Here is a 15,326-nt window from a genome sequence, read left to right on the forward strand (position 1 = left end):
GTCCCGCTGTGTCTCCTTCCAATGACTGTGTCCCGCGGCGTCTCATTCCAGTGATTGTGTCCCACGGTGTCTCCTTCCAGCGAGTGTGTCCCGCGGTGTCTCCTTCCAGTGACTGTGTCCCGCGGTGTGTCTCCTTCCAGTGAGTGTGTCCCATGGCGTTGCCTTCCAGTGAGTGTGTCCCGCGGTGTGTCTCCTTCCAATGACGGTGTCCCACGGCGTCTCCTTCCAGTGACTGTGTCCCGCGATGTGTCTCCTTCCAGTGAGTGTGTCCCACGGTGTCTCCTTCCAGTGAGTGTGTCCCGCGGTGTCTCCTTCCAGTGAGTGTGTCCCGCGGTGTCTCCTTCCAGTGAGTGTGTCCCGCGGTGTCTCCTTCCAGTGAGTGTGTCCCGCGGTGTCTCCTTCCAGTGAGTGTGTCCCGCTGTGTCTCCTTCCAGTGACTGTCCCGCGGTGTCTCCTTCCAGTGAGTGTGTCCCGCGGTGTCTCCTTCCAGTGAGTGTGTCCCGCGGTGTCTCCTTCCAGTGAGTGTGTCCCGCGGGGTCTCCTTTCAGTCATCGCAAGAATCCTCCTCAATCGCCTTCTCCCAGTGGCTGAAGTGCTCCTCCCAGAGTCACAATGCGGATTCCGCCCACTAAGGGGCACAATGGACATGATCTTTACCGCGGGCCAACTACAAGAGAAATGCAGGGAACAGCACCAATGTGGCCTTCTTTGACCTCACAAAGGCCTTCGACACCTTCAAACGTGAGGGATTATGGAGTGTCCTCCTCAAATTCGGCTGCCCTCAAAAGTTTGTCACCTGCTTCATGACGACATGCAAGCTGTGATCCTGACCACAGACTCAATTCACGTATGGACTGGGGTCAAGCAAGGCTGTGTCATCGCACCAACGCTCTTCTCGATCTTCCTGGCTGCAATGCTCCATCTCACCCTCAGTAAGCTCCCCGCTGGAGTGGAGCTAATCTACTGAACAAACGGGAAACTGTTCAACCTCCGTCGCCACCAGTCCAGATCCAAGGTCTGTCATCGAATTACAGTACGCAGACGACACTTGCGTCTGCGCACACTCGGAGGTCGAACTCCAAACCATCGTCAACACCTTCACCGAAGCATACGAGAGCATGGGCCTTGCACTAAACATTCGTAAGACAAAGGTCCTCTACCAACCTGCTCCCGCCACACAGTACTGCTCCCCAATTATCAAAATCCACGACGTGGTCTTGGACAACATGGACCACTTTCCATACCTCGGGAGCCTACTGTCAACAAGGGCAGACGTCAATGACGAAATCCAACACTGCCTTCAGTGTGCCAGTGCAGCCTTTGGTCGCCTGAGGAAGAGAGTGTTTGAAGACCAGGACCTCAAACCCAGCACCAAACTAATGGTCTACAGAGCAGCAGTGATACCCGCCCTGCTGTATGCCTCAGAGACATGGACCATGTACAGCAGGCACCTCAAAGCACTGGAGAAGTAACAACAGCGCTGCCTCCGCAAGATCCTGCAAATCCATTGGCAGGATAGGCGCACCAACGTAAGTGTTCTCGCTCAGGCCAACATCCCCAGCATCGAAGCTTTGACCACGCTCGATCAGCTCCGATGGACGGGTCACATTGTCCACATGCTCGATACAAGACTCCCAAAACAAGCGCTCTACTCAGAACTCTGACACAGCAAGAGAGCCCCAGGTGGGCAGAGGAAATGCTTCAAGGACACCCTCAAAGCCTCCTTGAAAAAGTACAACATCCCCACAGACACCTGGGAATCCCTGGGCCAAGACCACACAAAGTGGAGGAGAAGCATCCGAGAAGGCGCCGAACACCTCGAGTCTCTTCGTCGGGAGCAAGCGGAAGCCAAGCACAAACAGCGGAAGGAGCGCACGTCAACCCAACCACCTGCCCCTTCAACCACGGTCTGCCCCACCTGTGACAGAGACTGTAGGTCCCGCATTGGACTCTTCAGTCACCTGAGAACTCATTTTTAGTGTGGAAGCCAGTCATCCTCGGTTCCGAGGGACTGCCTAAGAAGAAAAGAAGACTCTGCCTACCCAAATCCCTACCCCAATCCTTCATTACTCTTCTACCTTCCTACTCTTCTGCCACCGTCCCAGGCTTGACTCCCTCTTAGATAAGCCTGCAGCTTCCCTCTGTGCCTTTCTTGGCATCCTCCGAAGGGCCCACCATGGCACTCGTCGCTACCTCCTCACGAGCAGCAACCCCAACTTTCCCATCCTACTCTCTCACCGACCTTCCTGCCCATCGCGCCCGCGGGGGGCTAATCTTGCCAATCTCCACCCCGTCCAACTCACCCCTCCAAGTGCTGACCCTGTGGACCAGCCGTCACCGACCCTCTCCGCATCTCACTGCAGAATGTCCGTTCACTTGCGAACAAGGCCCTTGCTATCCATGACCTTATCATGGATGATTGGATCGACACCATGGCCCTGACGGAAACTTGGCTGAGGGGTGATGATGCCTTACCCTTAAATGTAGCCTCCCCGCCTGGCTATATCTTCCACCACTTGCCCTGTGGTGGCGGTGTGGCTCTCATCACCAAATCACACCTTGATTTGTCCCCCTACTCCTCTGGCACTTTCTCTTCCTTTGAGCAGCCACCCCTCTCACCTATCATTTAAAATTCTCGTTCTCTTCCGCCCACCAAGTACGATAAAAAATTTATCACCGACATATCTTAATTGCTTTCATCCCTCAGCCTCTGCACCGAGCGACTTCTCACCCTCGGTGATTTCAAACTCCATCTCAATTCATCATGCTCTCTCTCCTCTGAGTTCACTGCCCTCCCATCCTCCCTTAATCTCTCCCTCCATGTGAACTCCCCAACCCATATTCACGGCCAACCCCTCGACCTTGCCATCTCTCGTGGCCTCCCTACTCCCACTGTGTCAATTGCAGATAAGGCCATCTCTGACCACTTCCTCGTATCGCGCTCCACCCATATTCCCCCCTTCCCCCACCCAACCCTACTTCCTTCTGTGTCCACCCCTGGAAAAAACTCTCTCGCAACTCCCTTACAACTGCACTTACAAAATCCCAAGTGTCCAGCCTTTGGCCCTCCATTCACCACGACATTTCTGCAGTTACCGATCTGCTCAACCACCCCCTCACCACCACCTTTGATGCCCTAGTCCCTATTGAAACAATTACTCTCTCTCACCCTGGCCATTCCCCCTGGTACGGTCCTCATCTTCGCTCCCTCAAGATCAAGGGACGCAGACTTGAATGGATGTGGTGGACAACTGGTTTAGCCATTCACTGTCAGATCTGGCTGGAGCACATAAAGCATTATTGTGCCCTACTCTTGTCTTCCAAAATTGCTCACTATTCCAGGATCATTCTGGAATGCAAAGATAACCCCTGGCTTCTATTCCCTACTGCTAACTGTCTTCTTAAACCCCTCTTCCGTCTCCTCCATACTCACCTCCAACTCACTCAGAGGGTGGTGAACCTGTGGAATTCTCTACCACAGAAGGCTGTGGAAGTGAAGTCACTGAATATATTTAAGAAGGAGATAGATAGATTTCTAGACACAAAAGGCGTCAAGGGGTATGGGGAGAGAGCGGGAATATGGTATTGAGATAGAGGATCAGCCATGATCATATTGAATGGCGGAGCAGGCTCGAAGGGCCGAATGGCCTACTCCTGCTCCTATTTTTCTATGCTTCTAGCAAGTGCGAGGAGCTCATGGACTTCTTTGTCTCCAAGATTGAGACCATCTGATCAGCTGCCTCTGCCACTTCCCTTCCTTCCCCATGCTCACCAGGCCAAACATCCTCTAAGGTTTCCCCCCCTGCCCTAGCCCTGAATTTGCATTTTTCTCCAGTTTCTCTCCGATCTCCACTCTTGACCTCTCCACGCTCATGTTGTCCATGAGATCCACTCCCTAGTCCCACTAAACTGATGACCACCCAACTTCCTTTTCTGGCTTCCAGAAGGTTAGCTGATATTGTTAACGGTTCGCTCTCCTCAGGTACTGTCCCCCTCTCCCTCAAATCTGCTGTCAACACTCCTCTCCTCAAAAAACCAACCCTTGACACCCCCTTCCTTGCAAACTATCACCCCATCTCCAACCTCCCTTTCCTCGCCAATGTCCTTGAATGTGTTATCGCCTCCCAAATCCGTGCCCATCTTTCCTGCAATTCCATGTTTGAATCCCTCCAATCCGGTTTCCGCTCCTGCCACAGTACTGAAATGGCTCTCATCAAAGTCACAAATTACATCCTTTGTGACTGTGACAAAGGTAAACGATCCCTACTTGTCCTTCTTGACTTGTCTACAGCCTTTGACATGGTTGACCACTCCATTATCCTCCTCCAACACCTCTCCACCATCGTCCAGCTGGGTGGGGCTGCACTTGCCTGGTTCCATTTTTATCTATCTAATCATAGCCAGAGAATCACCTGCAACGGCATCTCTTCCCACTCTCGCATCGTTACCTCTGGTGTCCCCCAAGGATCTATCCTTGGCCCCCTCCTATTTCTCATCTACATGCTGCCCCTTGGTGACATCATCCGAAAACACGGCATCAGTTTCCACATGTATGCTGACGACACCCAGCTCTACTGCACCACCACTTCTCTCAACCCCTTTCCAGCCTCTAAATTGTCAGACTCCTTGTCTGACATCTAGTACTGGGTGAGCAGAAATGTTCTCCAATTAAATATTGGGAAGACCGAAGCCATTGTCTTCGGGCCCCTCCACAAATTCCGTTCCCTAGCCACCGACTCCATCCTTCTCCCTAGCATCTGTCTGAGGCTGAACCAGACTGTTTACAACCTTGGTGTCATATTTGACATCCGACCACATATCCGCGGCATAACTAAGACCGCCTATTTCCACCTCCATAACATTGCCCGTCTCCGCCCCTGCCTCAGCTCATCTGCTGCTGAAACCCTTATCCATGCCTTTGTTACCGCTAGACGATTATTTCAACGCACTCTTGGCTGGCCTCCCACATTCTACCCTACATAAACTCGGCTGCCCGTGTCCTAACTCGCACTAAGTCCTGTTCACCCATCACTCCTGTGCACGCTTGGCCTACATTGGCTCCCGGTTAAGCAACGCCTCGATTTCAAAATTCTCATCCTTGTTTTCAAATCCCCCCATGGCCTCACCCCTCCCTATCTCTGTAATCTCCCTCCCCCCCGCCGAGATATCTGCGCTCCTCAGATTCTGCCCTCTTGAGCATCCCTGATTATAATCGCTCAACCATTGGTGGCCGTGCCTTCAGCTGCCTAGGCCCCAAGCTCTGGAATTCCCTCCCTAAACCTCTCCGCCTCTCTCTCCTCCTTTAAGACGCTCCTCAAAACCTACCTCTTTGACCACGCTTTTGGTCATCTGCCCTAATATCTCCTTATGTGGCTCCATGTCAAATGTTTGTCTTTTACTACTCCTGTGAAGCGCCTTGGGACGTTTTACTGTGTTAAAGGCGCTATATAAATACAAGTTGTTGTTGTCGTTGTCTGACATAGTAAGATGACCAAAAGTTATTTCACACAAAAAAGTGAGGTGGTGGGGGAAGGGATACTACGCAAGAGAAAATTTAGAGGAAGGTACAGAGGAAGAGACAGGTTTTGAGCGGGATTTTGAAGTGGGGGAAAGAAGTAGCAGGATAATTTTGAAAATCAATGCTTTGGGAAAGGGCGAGCCAGCGAAGACTGGCGTGATCGATCAACAGGTCTTAGTATGGAATAGGTTGCGGGCGGTGGAGTTTTGGATGAGTTGGTGTTTGTGTAGGGTGGAACTTGGGAGTTTAGTGCGGATAATGTTGGGAAAAGTCAGACATGAAGGTGGGGGTGAGAGTTTCGGTAGTGGCGGGAAGCGGGGGGGGGGCGAAGGAGAGATGGAGACAGGCAATGTTACAGACATGGAAACAAGAGGTTTTGGTGAAGGCTAGGAAATGGGGTTTGAAGTTTGGCTCGGCAGAGGGAACACGGATTGTGCACAATCAGGTTCAGCCTGAGTTTTGGTCTTCCCAATGCTGTACAAAGTATGTCTCGTATGGGACGTATGTCGGACGAGCATTTGAACCACATAGTGACAGTTGTGGAGTTGACAGTGGTGGTGGAGAGATAAAGCTGGGTGTTGTCAGCATGCACGTGGAATGTGACCCGATACATATGGTTAACATCACAAAGGGGCAGCATGGAGATGATGACCAGGAGGCGGACTGGTCCAATGATGAAATGGCAGAGGTGACTGTGCATGCACAGCAACTGGTACGGTGCTAGCTGTGCTGAGAGAGGGCAAAAGTGGAGCTATTTAAGTGCACCACAGAGGAGAAGTGGTGGAGAAGGACAGGATGCTCAAGTCAATTGCAAACAGATACAATGTGACTGCAAACTGGCTTAAGAGTTGCTCTGAAGCACTCAAGAAGCCATACTTGCAGACAGAAATCTGCCTGGAGTGCAGTTTCCCAGGATCAGGCAGCTTTGATTTGGCGTATGTGAAGTTATGGCCTCCACTGTTTAAAACACAGCCGCTCCAGAACATTCCCTGTAATTGATGTCACCGGTGCAGCCCAACAGGGAGGGAGAGGTCGGCAATAAAACCAACGCTTAATGAAAGACGTTGAAGATATTTGCAGCAAGACCGTTCATTTTCTCTTGAAAAATGAGGGGACAGGGTTGGGGGGGGGGGTGGGCGTGGATAGAGTGCTATTAACCAACAATACTTTTCCATGACTTTCATTTCCCCCTTTAAGTATACAGCAGTCAATGGAAACAAAGAGAAGGCAGGTGATTTAGAATCATAGAATGATACAGCACAGAAGGAAGCCTTGTCGCTGGCAAGGCCAGCATTTATTGCCCATCCCTAGTTGCCCTTGAGAAGGTGGTGGTGGTGAACCGCCTTCTTGAACCGCTGCAGTCCGTGTGGTGAAGGTACTCTCACTGTGCTGTTAGAGGGAGTTCCAGGATTTAGTTTTAGGGAATGAAGCTGGGCAGGTAGAAGGCGTATCAGTGGGGGAACATTTTGGTGTTAGTGACCATAATTCTGTTAGATTTAAGGTAGTTATGGAAAAGGACAAGGATAGACCAGGAATAAAAATTCTAAATTGGGGAAAAGCAAATTTTGCTAAGCTCAGAGGGGATTTAGCCATAGTGGACTGGAAACAGCTACTTGAAGGTAAATCAGTGTCAGAGCAGTGGGAGGCATTCAAGGAGGAGATCCGGAGGGTTCAGACCAAATATGTGCCCTTAAAGAAAAAAGGTGGGACTAACAAATCTAGAGCCCCCTGGATGGCTAGAGGCATACAGGGTAGGGTAAAGAAAAAAAGGGAGGCGTATGACAGATACCGAGGGCTAAATACTCCAGAATCTTTAGAGGAGTACAGAAAGTGCAGGGGTGCAATTAAAAATGATATTAGGAAAGCAAAGAGAGAGCATGAAAAATTCTTGGCAAGTAAAATCAAGGAAAACCCAAAGATGTTTTATAAATATATTAAGAGTAAGAGGATAACTAAATAAAGGGTAGGGCCTATATCATGAGGGTAGTCTGTGTGTGGAGACAGGAGACGTCGGTAGGGTTCTTAATGAATACTTTGCGTCTGTTTTCACAGAGAGGGGCGAAGCAGACATTGCTATCGGGGGGGGGGGGGGAGGAGTGTAAAATATTAGATGAAATAAACATAGTGAAAGAGGAAGTATTAAGGGGTTTAGCAGCTTTAACAGTGGATAAATCCCCAGGCCTGGATGAAATGTATCCAGGCTGTTAAGTGAAGCAAAAGAGGAAATAGCAGAGGCCCTGACCATCATTTTTCAATCCTCTGTGGCTTCAGGTGTGGTGCTGGAGGACTGGAAGACTGCTAATGTGGTACCCTTGTTTAAAAAGGGAATAAAGGATAGACCGAGTAATTACAGCCCAGTCAGCCTAACCTCAGTGGTGGGAAAATTATTGGAAAGAATTCTGAAGGACAGGATAAATCTTCATTTATCAAGACATGGATTAATCAAAGATAGTCAGCATAGATTTGTTAAGGGAAGGTCGTGTCTGACAAACTTGATTGAATTTTTTGAGGAGGTAACAAGGAGGGTAGATGAGGGTAGTGCGTTTGATGTAGTGTATATGGACTTTAGCAAGGCTTTTGATAAGGTTCCACATGGCCGACTGGTCACGAAGTTAAAAGCCCATGGGATCCAGGGCAAAGTGTCAAGTTGGATTCAAAACTGACTCGGAGGCAGGAAGCAGAGGGTAATGGTTGATGGGTGTTTTTGTGAATGGAAGGCTGTTTCCAGTGGGGTTCTGCAGGGCTCACTACTAGGTCCCTTACTTTTTTGTGGTATATATCAATGATCATGACTTGAATATAGGGGGTATGATTAAGAAGTTTGCAGATGATACTAAAATCGGCTGTGTGGTTGATACTGAAGAAGGAAGCTGTAGACTGCAGGAAGATATCAATAAATTGGTCAGGTAGGCAGAACAGTGGCAAATAGAATTCAATCTGGAGACGTGTGAGGTAATGCATTTGGGGAGGGCTAACAAGGAAAGGGAATACACATTAAATGATAGGACACTGAGTAGTGTAGAGGAACAAGGGGACCTTGGAGTGCATGTCCACAGATCTCTGAAGGTAGCAGGCCAAGTAGATAAGGTGGTTAAGAAGACATATGGAATGCTTGCCTTTATTAGCCATGGCATAGAATACAAGAGCAAGGGGGTTATGCTTCAACTGTATAAAACACTAGTTAGGCCTCAGCTAGAGTACTGCATGCAGTTCTGGTCACCACATTACAGGAAAGATGTGATTGCACTAGAGAGGGTACAGAGAAGATTTACAAGGATGTTGCTGGGAGTAGAGAATCTTAGCTGGATAGGTTGGGTCTGTTTTCCTTGGAACAGAGGAGGCTGAGGGGAGACCTTATTGAGGTGTATAAAATTATGAGGGGCATAGATAAAGTGGATAGAAAGGACCTATTTCCCTTAGCAGAGGGGTCAAAAACCAGGGGGCATAGATTTAAAGTAATTGGGGGAAGGTTTAGAGGGGATTTGGGGAGAAATTTCTTCACCCAGAGGGTTGTGGGGGTCTGGAACTCACTACCTGAAAGGGTGATAGAGGCAGAAACCCTAACCACATTTAAAAAGTACTTGGATGTGCACTTGGGATGCTCTAACCTGCAGGGCTACGGACCAAGAGCTGGGAAGTGGGATTAGGCTGGATAGCTCTTTGTTGGCCGGCACGGACACGATGGGCCGAAATGGTCTCCTTCCGTGCTGTAACTTTCTATGATTCTATGATTTTGACCCAGCGACGATGAAGGACCAGTGATATATTTCCAAGTCAGGATGGTGTGTGACTTGGAGGGGAATTTGGAGGTGGTGGTGTTCCCATGCGCCTGCTGCCCTTGTCCTTCTAGGTGGAAGAGGTCGTGGGTTTGGGAGGTGCTGCCTAAGAAGCATTGGCGAGTTGCTGCAATGCATCTTGTAGATGGTACACACTGCAGCCATGGTACGCCGGAGGGAGTGACTGTACAAGGTGGTGGATGGGGTGCCAATCAAGAGGGGCTGCTTTGTCCTGGATGGTGTCGAGCTTCTTGAGTGTTGTTGGAGCTGCACTCATCCAGGCAAGCGGAGAGTATTCCATCACACTCCTTACTTGTGCCTTGTAGATGGTGGAAAGGCTTTGGGGAGTCAGGAGGTGAGACACTTGCCGCAGAATACCTAGCCTCTGACCTGCTCTTGTTGCCACAGTATTTATGTGGCTGGTCCAGTTAAGTTTCTGGTCAATGGTGACCCCTAGGATATTGACGGTGGGGGATTCGGCGATGGTAATGCTGTTGAATGTCAAGGGGCGGTGGCTAGACTCTCACTTGTTGGAGATAGTCATTGCCTGGCACTTCTCTGGCGCGAATGTTACCTGCCACTTATCAGCCCAAGCCTGAACATCGTCCAGGTCTTGTTGAATGCGGGCATGGACTGCTTCATTATCTGAGGAGTTGTGAATGACGCTGAACACTGCAGTCACCAGCAAACATCCCCATTTCTGACCTTATGATGGAGGGAAGGTCATTTAAGACGCTCCTTAATACCTACCTCTTTGAACAAGCTTTTGGTCATCTGCCCTAATTTCTCCTTATGCGGCTCGGTGTCATTTTTTGTCTGATCATACTCCTGTGAAGCGCCTTGGGACGATTTACTACGTTAAAGGCGCTATATAATTACAAGTTGTTGTTGTAGTGCCATGCAAACTTTTCCCCTTCATGTAATTATCCAATTCCCTTTTGAAAGTTATTATTCAGTCTGCTTCCACCACCCTTTCAGCCAGTGCATTCCAGATCATAACTCGCTACGTTAAAAAAAAAAAAAATCTTCTTTCGCCTCTGGTTCTTTTATCTTAAAAGATAAAAGTGTCCTCTGGTTACTGATGTGAACAGGGAGAAATTGCAATTGAGAGAAGATGAGAGCAGAAGGCTGGAGAATTGGGCCGTGATGAAAAAAAAAAGAGATAAAAGGGGCAACAAAGACTATTTGTGCCCTACACAGGGAACTGGACATCAGGTAACGCGTGGGCTTTCTCCACAATAGCATATTTTCCAGGTAGCAGCATCATAGTTTTACACGGAAACTGCTTTTCCTTAGTTCTTGGGACACTATAGATTAGCAAGGTTCAAAAATTACTCGTCCATTCTTCCTTGAATGTTTCAGGTGTCAGCTGTGGCTCAGTGGGCTGTGCTCTGGCCTCGGAATCCGAAGCTTGTGGGTTCAAGTCCCACTCCAGAGTCTCGAGCACAAAGGTCTCGGCCGATACTCCAGTGCAGTACTGAGGGAGTACGGAGGCCCCGTCTGCTCTCTCAGGTGGATGTTAAAGACCCCATGGCACTATTTCAAAGCAGAGCAGGGGAGTATTAATCCCTCAACCAACATCACTAAAACAGATTATCTGGTCATTATCACATTGCTGTTTGTGGGAGCTTGCTGTGCGCAAATTGGCTGCCGCATTTCCTACATTACAACAGTGACTAACACTTCAAAAGTACTTCATTGGCTGTAAAGTGCTTTGGGACATCTTGAGGCTGTGAAAGGCGCTACATAAATGCAAGTCTTTTTTAATTATATTTGAAAATTTGTCATTTAAGTGGTCCTGACTACATTTGTAAGAATTTAGATGAAAGACAGCTCAGCAGGTGAGCAAGGAAAACAGAAGAATTTGGATTCTAAAAATAGGGGATACTTTGCAAATAACTAATTTTAAATACAAGGTTCATTTTAACTTAATCTAAAATAAAATCCCCTTGGCCACAGAAGGTTTATTAAAAAAAAAATGTATTTCCCTCTTTTTCTGCCAAATCTCCCCCCTTGAGTCATTGGTGGGTTACAGGTCTGTAGGGTGCCATTTCCCCCTCTAGTGCCTTGTGCAAGTGGTCATGCTGCAGGACTGACTGCAGAGTAATTGTTAGAAGGCAATTTTATCAAGGCTGCCTCGTGTTCATAATTTGGTCATCGCCGGGACACCCCACACGCGCACACTTTCAGGAGGGGTGCCTGGATAGAGCTCAGCAGCCTGGTTGATTCCCCCACGTCTGTCCTAGGATGGTGGAGGAGGGGGAAGGGAGTGGAGGAGGGGGAAGGGCGTGGAGGAGGGGGAAGGGAGTGGAGGAGGGGGAAGGGAGTGGAGGAGGGGGGAGGGAGTGGAGGAGGGGGAGGGAGTGGAGGAGGGGGAAGGGAGTGGAGGAGGGGGAAGGGAGTGGAGGAGGGGGAAGGGAGTGGAGGAGGGGGAAGGGAGTGGAGGAGGGGGAAGGGAGTGGAGGAGGGGGAAGGGAGTGGAGGAGGGGGAAGGGAGTGGAGGAGGGGGAGGGAGTGGAGAGGGTGGAGCGTGGAGGGGAGAGGGTGGAGTGGAGGGGAGGATAAGACCAATTACTTGCGCTCCTACTCCCTCCCTGACTGAGACGACCAATTCCGCAAAGACCGAGGATCGAGGCAGGGAAACCTCCTTGCCCGTATAGCTCAGCTACTCATTGCGATAGCCAGCTGAGCCATCAACAGAGCTTCTTGAGGTCTCTTAAAACTGAACAAAGCTTTTATCAAATACATAACACGGATGTATTATTAGAAGACATTCGAACTGTCAGTGACCTCAATGAAAGGCTAATACTTCATCCAGGCGTGAGCTCTTTCCACCCCACAGACAAGAGCAACAACAGATGAGGTCTGTGCATTATCTTGTGCAGTCAGGCGTTGTTTTTCCAGTTTCCTGATTGCACATAGCCCGGCTCGCCCTGCGGGTTGGCATAAACGCTCAACTTATTCTTAATAGATTCCCTGAAATTCAAAATAATTGTTTAATTGCCTTTTTTTTTAATATAAAAAATATTTCAATTAATCAGCTGGCAATGACCTACCGCCGCAGTCGGTACAGAAGAAGCCTGCATCCACTGGAGGTTCCTCACGTTGCTCAAACAACAGCAGGTGCAGACGCTTGTGACATCTGCAAAGACGCAGGAGTCCGATTTTACTGGTCAGTACGTGTTAGCAATAATATTCTGTTCAATTAGTAGGATAAACGTCTCCCCCTCTCTCGACTTTTACAGCTGGCTGTAAGAATCTCGCATCAAATGGGTCGGGTGCAGTCTCAATCCAGTTTGTAGTGTGCGCAAGCCCACAGCGCAAAAGTGCCCAATCTGGAGCAATAATTGGCAACCACAGAGAGGACAATTGGTACGGGAAACAAAAACCATTACTCTGGTTCAGAAGGATTGTCCTTCTGAGGCTGGTGTCAAGGCACATTGTTGCCCACTTGTCAGGAGCCACTGAATTACACACAGTCATGGCATCGCTCGAGTTAACGGACCAATACTTTCTAACAAGCCATGATAGAGAAAGTACCTATCTGGCCATGTTGCGTGAGCAGATGAGTATTGCCACCAAAACCAAACACCAGTGGCCCCCCCCCCCGTAACAGCAGCAACACTACTCGGTTGCATTTCAAGTCTACAAATGCAACGTGCATCATTCATGAATGGTTTATGCTGATTGCTGAAGCAAACAACCACCAATAAACCAAAGCACCCAGGCATTGCAGAGTTTGGTGGGTGAAAGGTTGTTAAAAATATTAATTCCCGTGCTTTAGGGTCAAAAGAAGTGGCGAGTAAAGTGAAGCAAAACTGCCTTGTCTGGTCACTGTGCCGCCTGCACTGGTGAAACTGTGCTTTTGGAGCTCATATGCCTTTAAATGAGATGTCACGCAAGGCAGCCTGAATAAGCTCCACTCCCCTGCCATTGGGCAGAAGATTTTTCTCCCTCAGCTTGACGAGAAGGCTGTTGATCCCTTTCCATTTCTTGATCACTCGACGTTCCCTCTGTCTGCTGATCTTTATTTGTTGTCTGAGGCAGTCCACTTCATCTTGCAACTGGAATAACTTCTTCTTGGCTACAACAGGATTAGCCAAACAGTAACTATGCTCTCGGAACACTCCTTTGTTGCCGCTGGTGCTGATGCTGGTGCTGGTGCTAGTGCTAGTGCTAGTACTAGTAGTGCTCGTGCCAATGCTAGTGGTAGCGGTAGCACTAGTGGCAGACTTGGATGCATTCGCCAAGGCCAGACGGGATTTCCTGGCTGCTAATTTCTGTAGAAAAAAACCCACAAAAAATACAAACTTAGTGTTGTGACAGACAGATGTTGGCAGGCTATTCAACGGAGGACGGTCAACCGCAGTCAAGCCCAATCCCATCCTTATCCTACGTCCACTAATAAGGCACTTTATATAGACAGTGGATGGTGAGCAGGAGCCGCAACTGATTGTCCCTTCCGTACCTAGGTGTGCTGAGACTGTAGTGCCCAGACTGTTAATCTGAGGCCAAGACTCCTTTTAAAAGGCAATTCCTCATTGAGGAGTTCCCGGTTTTGTAGGGCGTCGGTGTCGGTTTGATATTAGCCTTACCCCCTCCCCCCTTCTTACCCCAAGTGTGTCCAATTACTGGCCCATAGGAAGAATGGGGCCTGCTCCCCAATTTTACCAGGAAGCCCCGTCTCTTAAGTCATCTCTACTGCTTCCTACATGAAAGCATAGGCAACTGAGGTGAGTGCTATTTAACATACTTGCTCCCATCTCAAAAGCCCACCGCCAGAAGCAGCTGATCTGCTGGTGGGGCAATAGGAAAGTTTAAAAAAAAAAAATCAGTGGGAACGTTTTGGATTGGCACGCACCTCCCACTCCCAGCTACACTGGTCTCTCCCCAGAGTAGGGTAGATTCCCGAGGCAGTTCCTGACTGAATGGGGGAAAGAGCAGCACGGTTGAGATGGGTGGGAGGGGGTAGTGTGTGCATTGGTCCATTGTATCCCTGCTTAGACAGCCAGCAGCATTGTGTGTAATTTGTTTCTATTAATTCCCACATTCACATGGTTATGTGCAAATGGTATGTTCGCCTTTATTGCAAGGGGGCTGGAGTAGAAGAGTAAGGAAGTCTTGCTGCAAGTATATCGGACTTTGGCAAGACCACACCTGGAGTACTGTGTACAGTTTTGGTCTCCTTACCTAAGAAAGGATACACTTGCTTTGAGGGGGAGCAACGAAAGTTCACGACATTGATTCCTGGGAAGAGAGGGCTGTCCTGTCAGGAGAGATTGAGTAGAATGGCCCTGTACTCTCTGGAGTTTAGAAGAATGAGAGGTGATCGCATTGAAACATATAAGATTCTTAGAGGGCTTGACAGGGTAGATGCCGAGAGGCTGTTTCCCCTGGCTGGAGAGTCTAGAACTAGGGATCATAATCTCAGGATAAGGGGTCGGCCATTTAGGACTGAGGTGAGAAGAAATTTCTCAATGAATCTTTTGAATTCTCTACCCCAGAGGACCGTGATGCTCAGTCGTTGAATATATTCAACATAGAAGATAGGAGCAGGAGTAGGCCATTCGGCCCTTCGAGCCTGCTCCGCCATTCAATGAGATCATGGCTGATCATCCAAATTCAGTACCCTGTCCCTGCCTTCTCCCCATATCCCTTGATCCCTTTAGCCTTAAGAAATATATCCAACTCTTTCTTGAATATATTTAATGAACTGGCCTCCACCACCCTCTGTGGCAGAGAATTCCACAGGTTCACCACTCTCTGGGTGAAGAAATTCCTCCTCATTTCAGTCCTAAATGGCTTACCCCTTATCCTTAGACTATGACCCCTGGTTCTGGACTCCCCGGCCATCATAAACATCCTTCCTGCATCTAGTCTGTCCAGACCTGACAGAATTTTATAGGTTTCGATGAGGTCCCCTCTCAATCTTCTAAACTCCAGTGAGTATAAGCCCAACCGACACAATCTCTCCTCATACGTCATTCCTGCCATCCCAGGTATCAGCCTGGTGAATCTTCGCTGCACTCCTT

The 15,326-nt window shown here is 49.0% G+C and overlaps 1 protein-coding gene across 2 annotated transcripts in view; it reads right to left on the reverse strand.

The window, feature by feature from the left end:
* The window catches only part of LOC147116983 (THAP domain-containing protein 2-like), a 37,515-nt gene that overhangs the window by 8,072 nt on the left and 14,117 nt on the right, over positions 1-15,326 (reverse strand). The window contains exon 3 of one of the 2 annotated variants that reach the window (XR_015078339.1): positions 12,351-13,574. Coding sequence is in view for 1 of the 2 variants with exons in the window: in XM_085987498.1 (XP_085843624.1) it covers positions 13,167-13,574 (408 nt within the window). In the remaining variant the exon portion in view is untranslated. Of the gene's footprint in view, positions 1-12,049; positions 13,575-15,326 lie in introns of those variants that run through there. The other variant, XM_085987498.1, reaches the window with a different exon arrangement.

The sequence above is a fragment of the Somniosus microcephalus genome, chromosome 5 (assembly GCF_052327205.1).
Source record: "Somniosus microcephalus isolate GS21.2 chromosome 5, FLI_Smic_1.0, whole genome shotgun sequence".
NCBI classification, from domain to species: domain Eukaryota; kingdom Metazoa; phylum Chordata; class Chondrichthyes; order Squaliformes; family Somniosidae; genus Somniosus; species Somniosus microcephalus.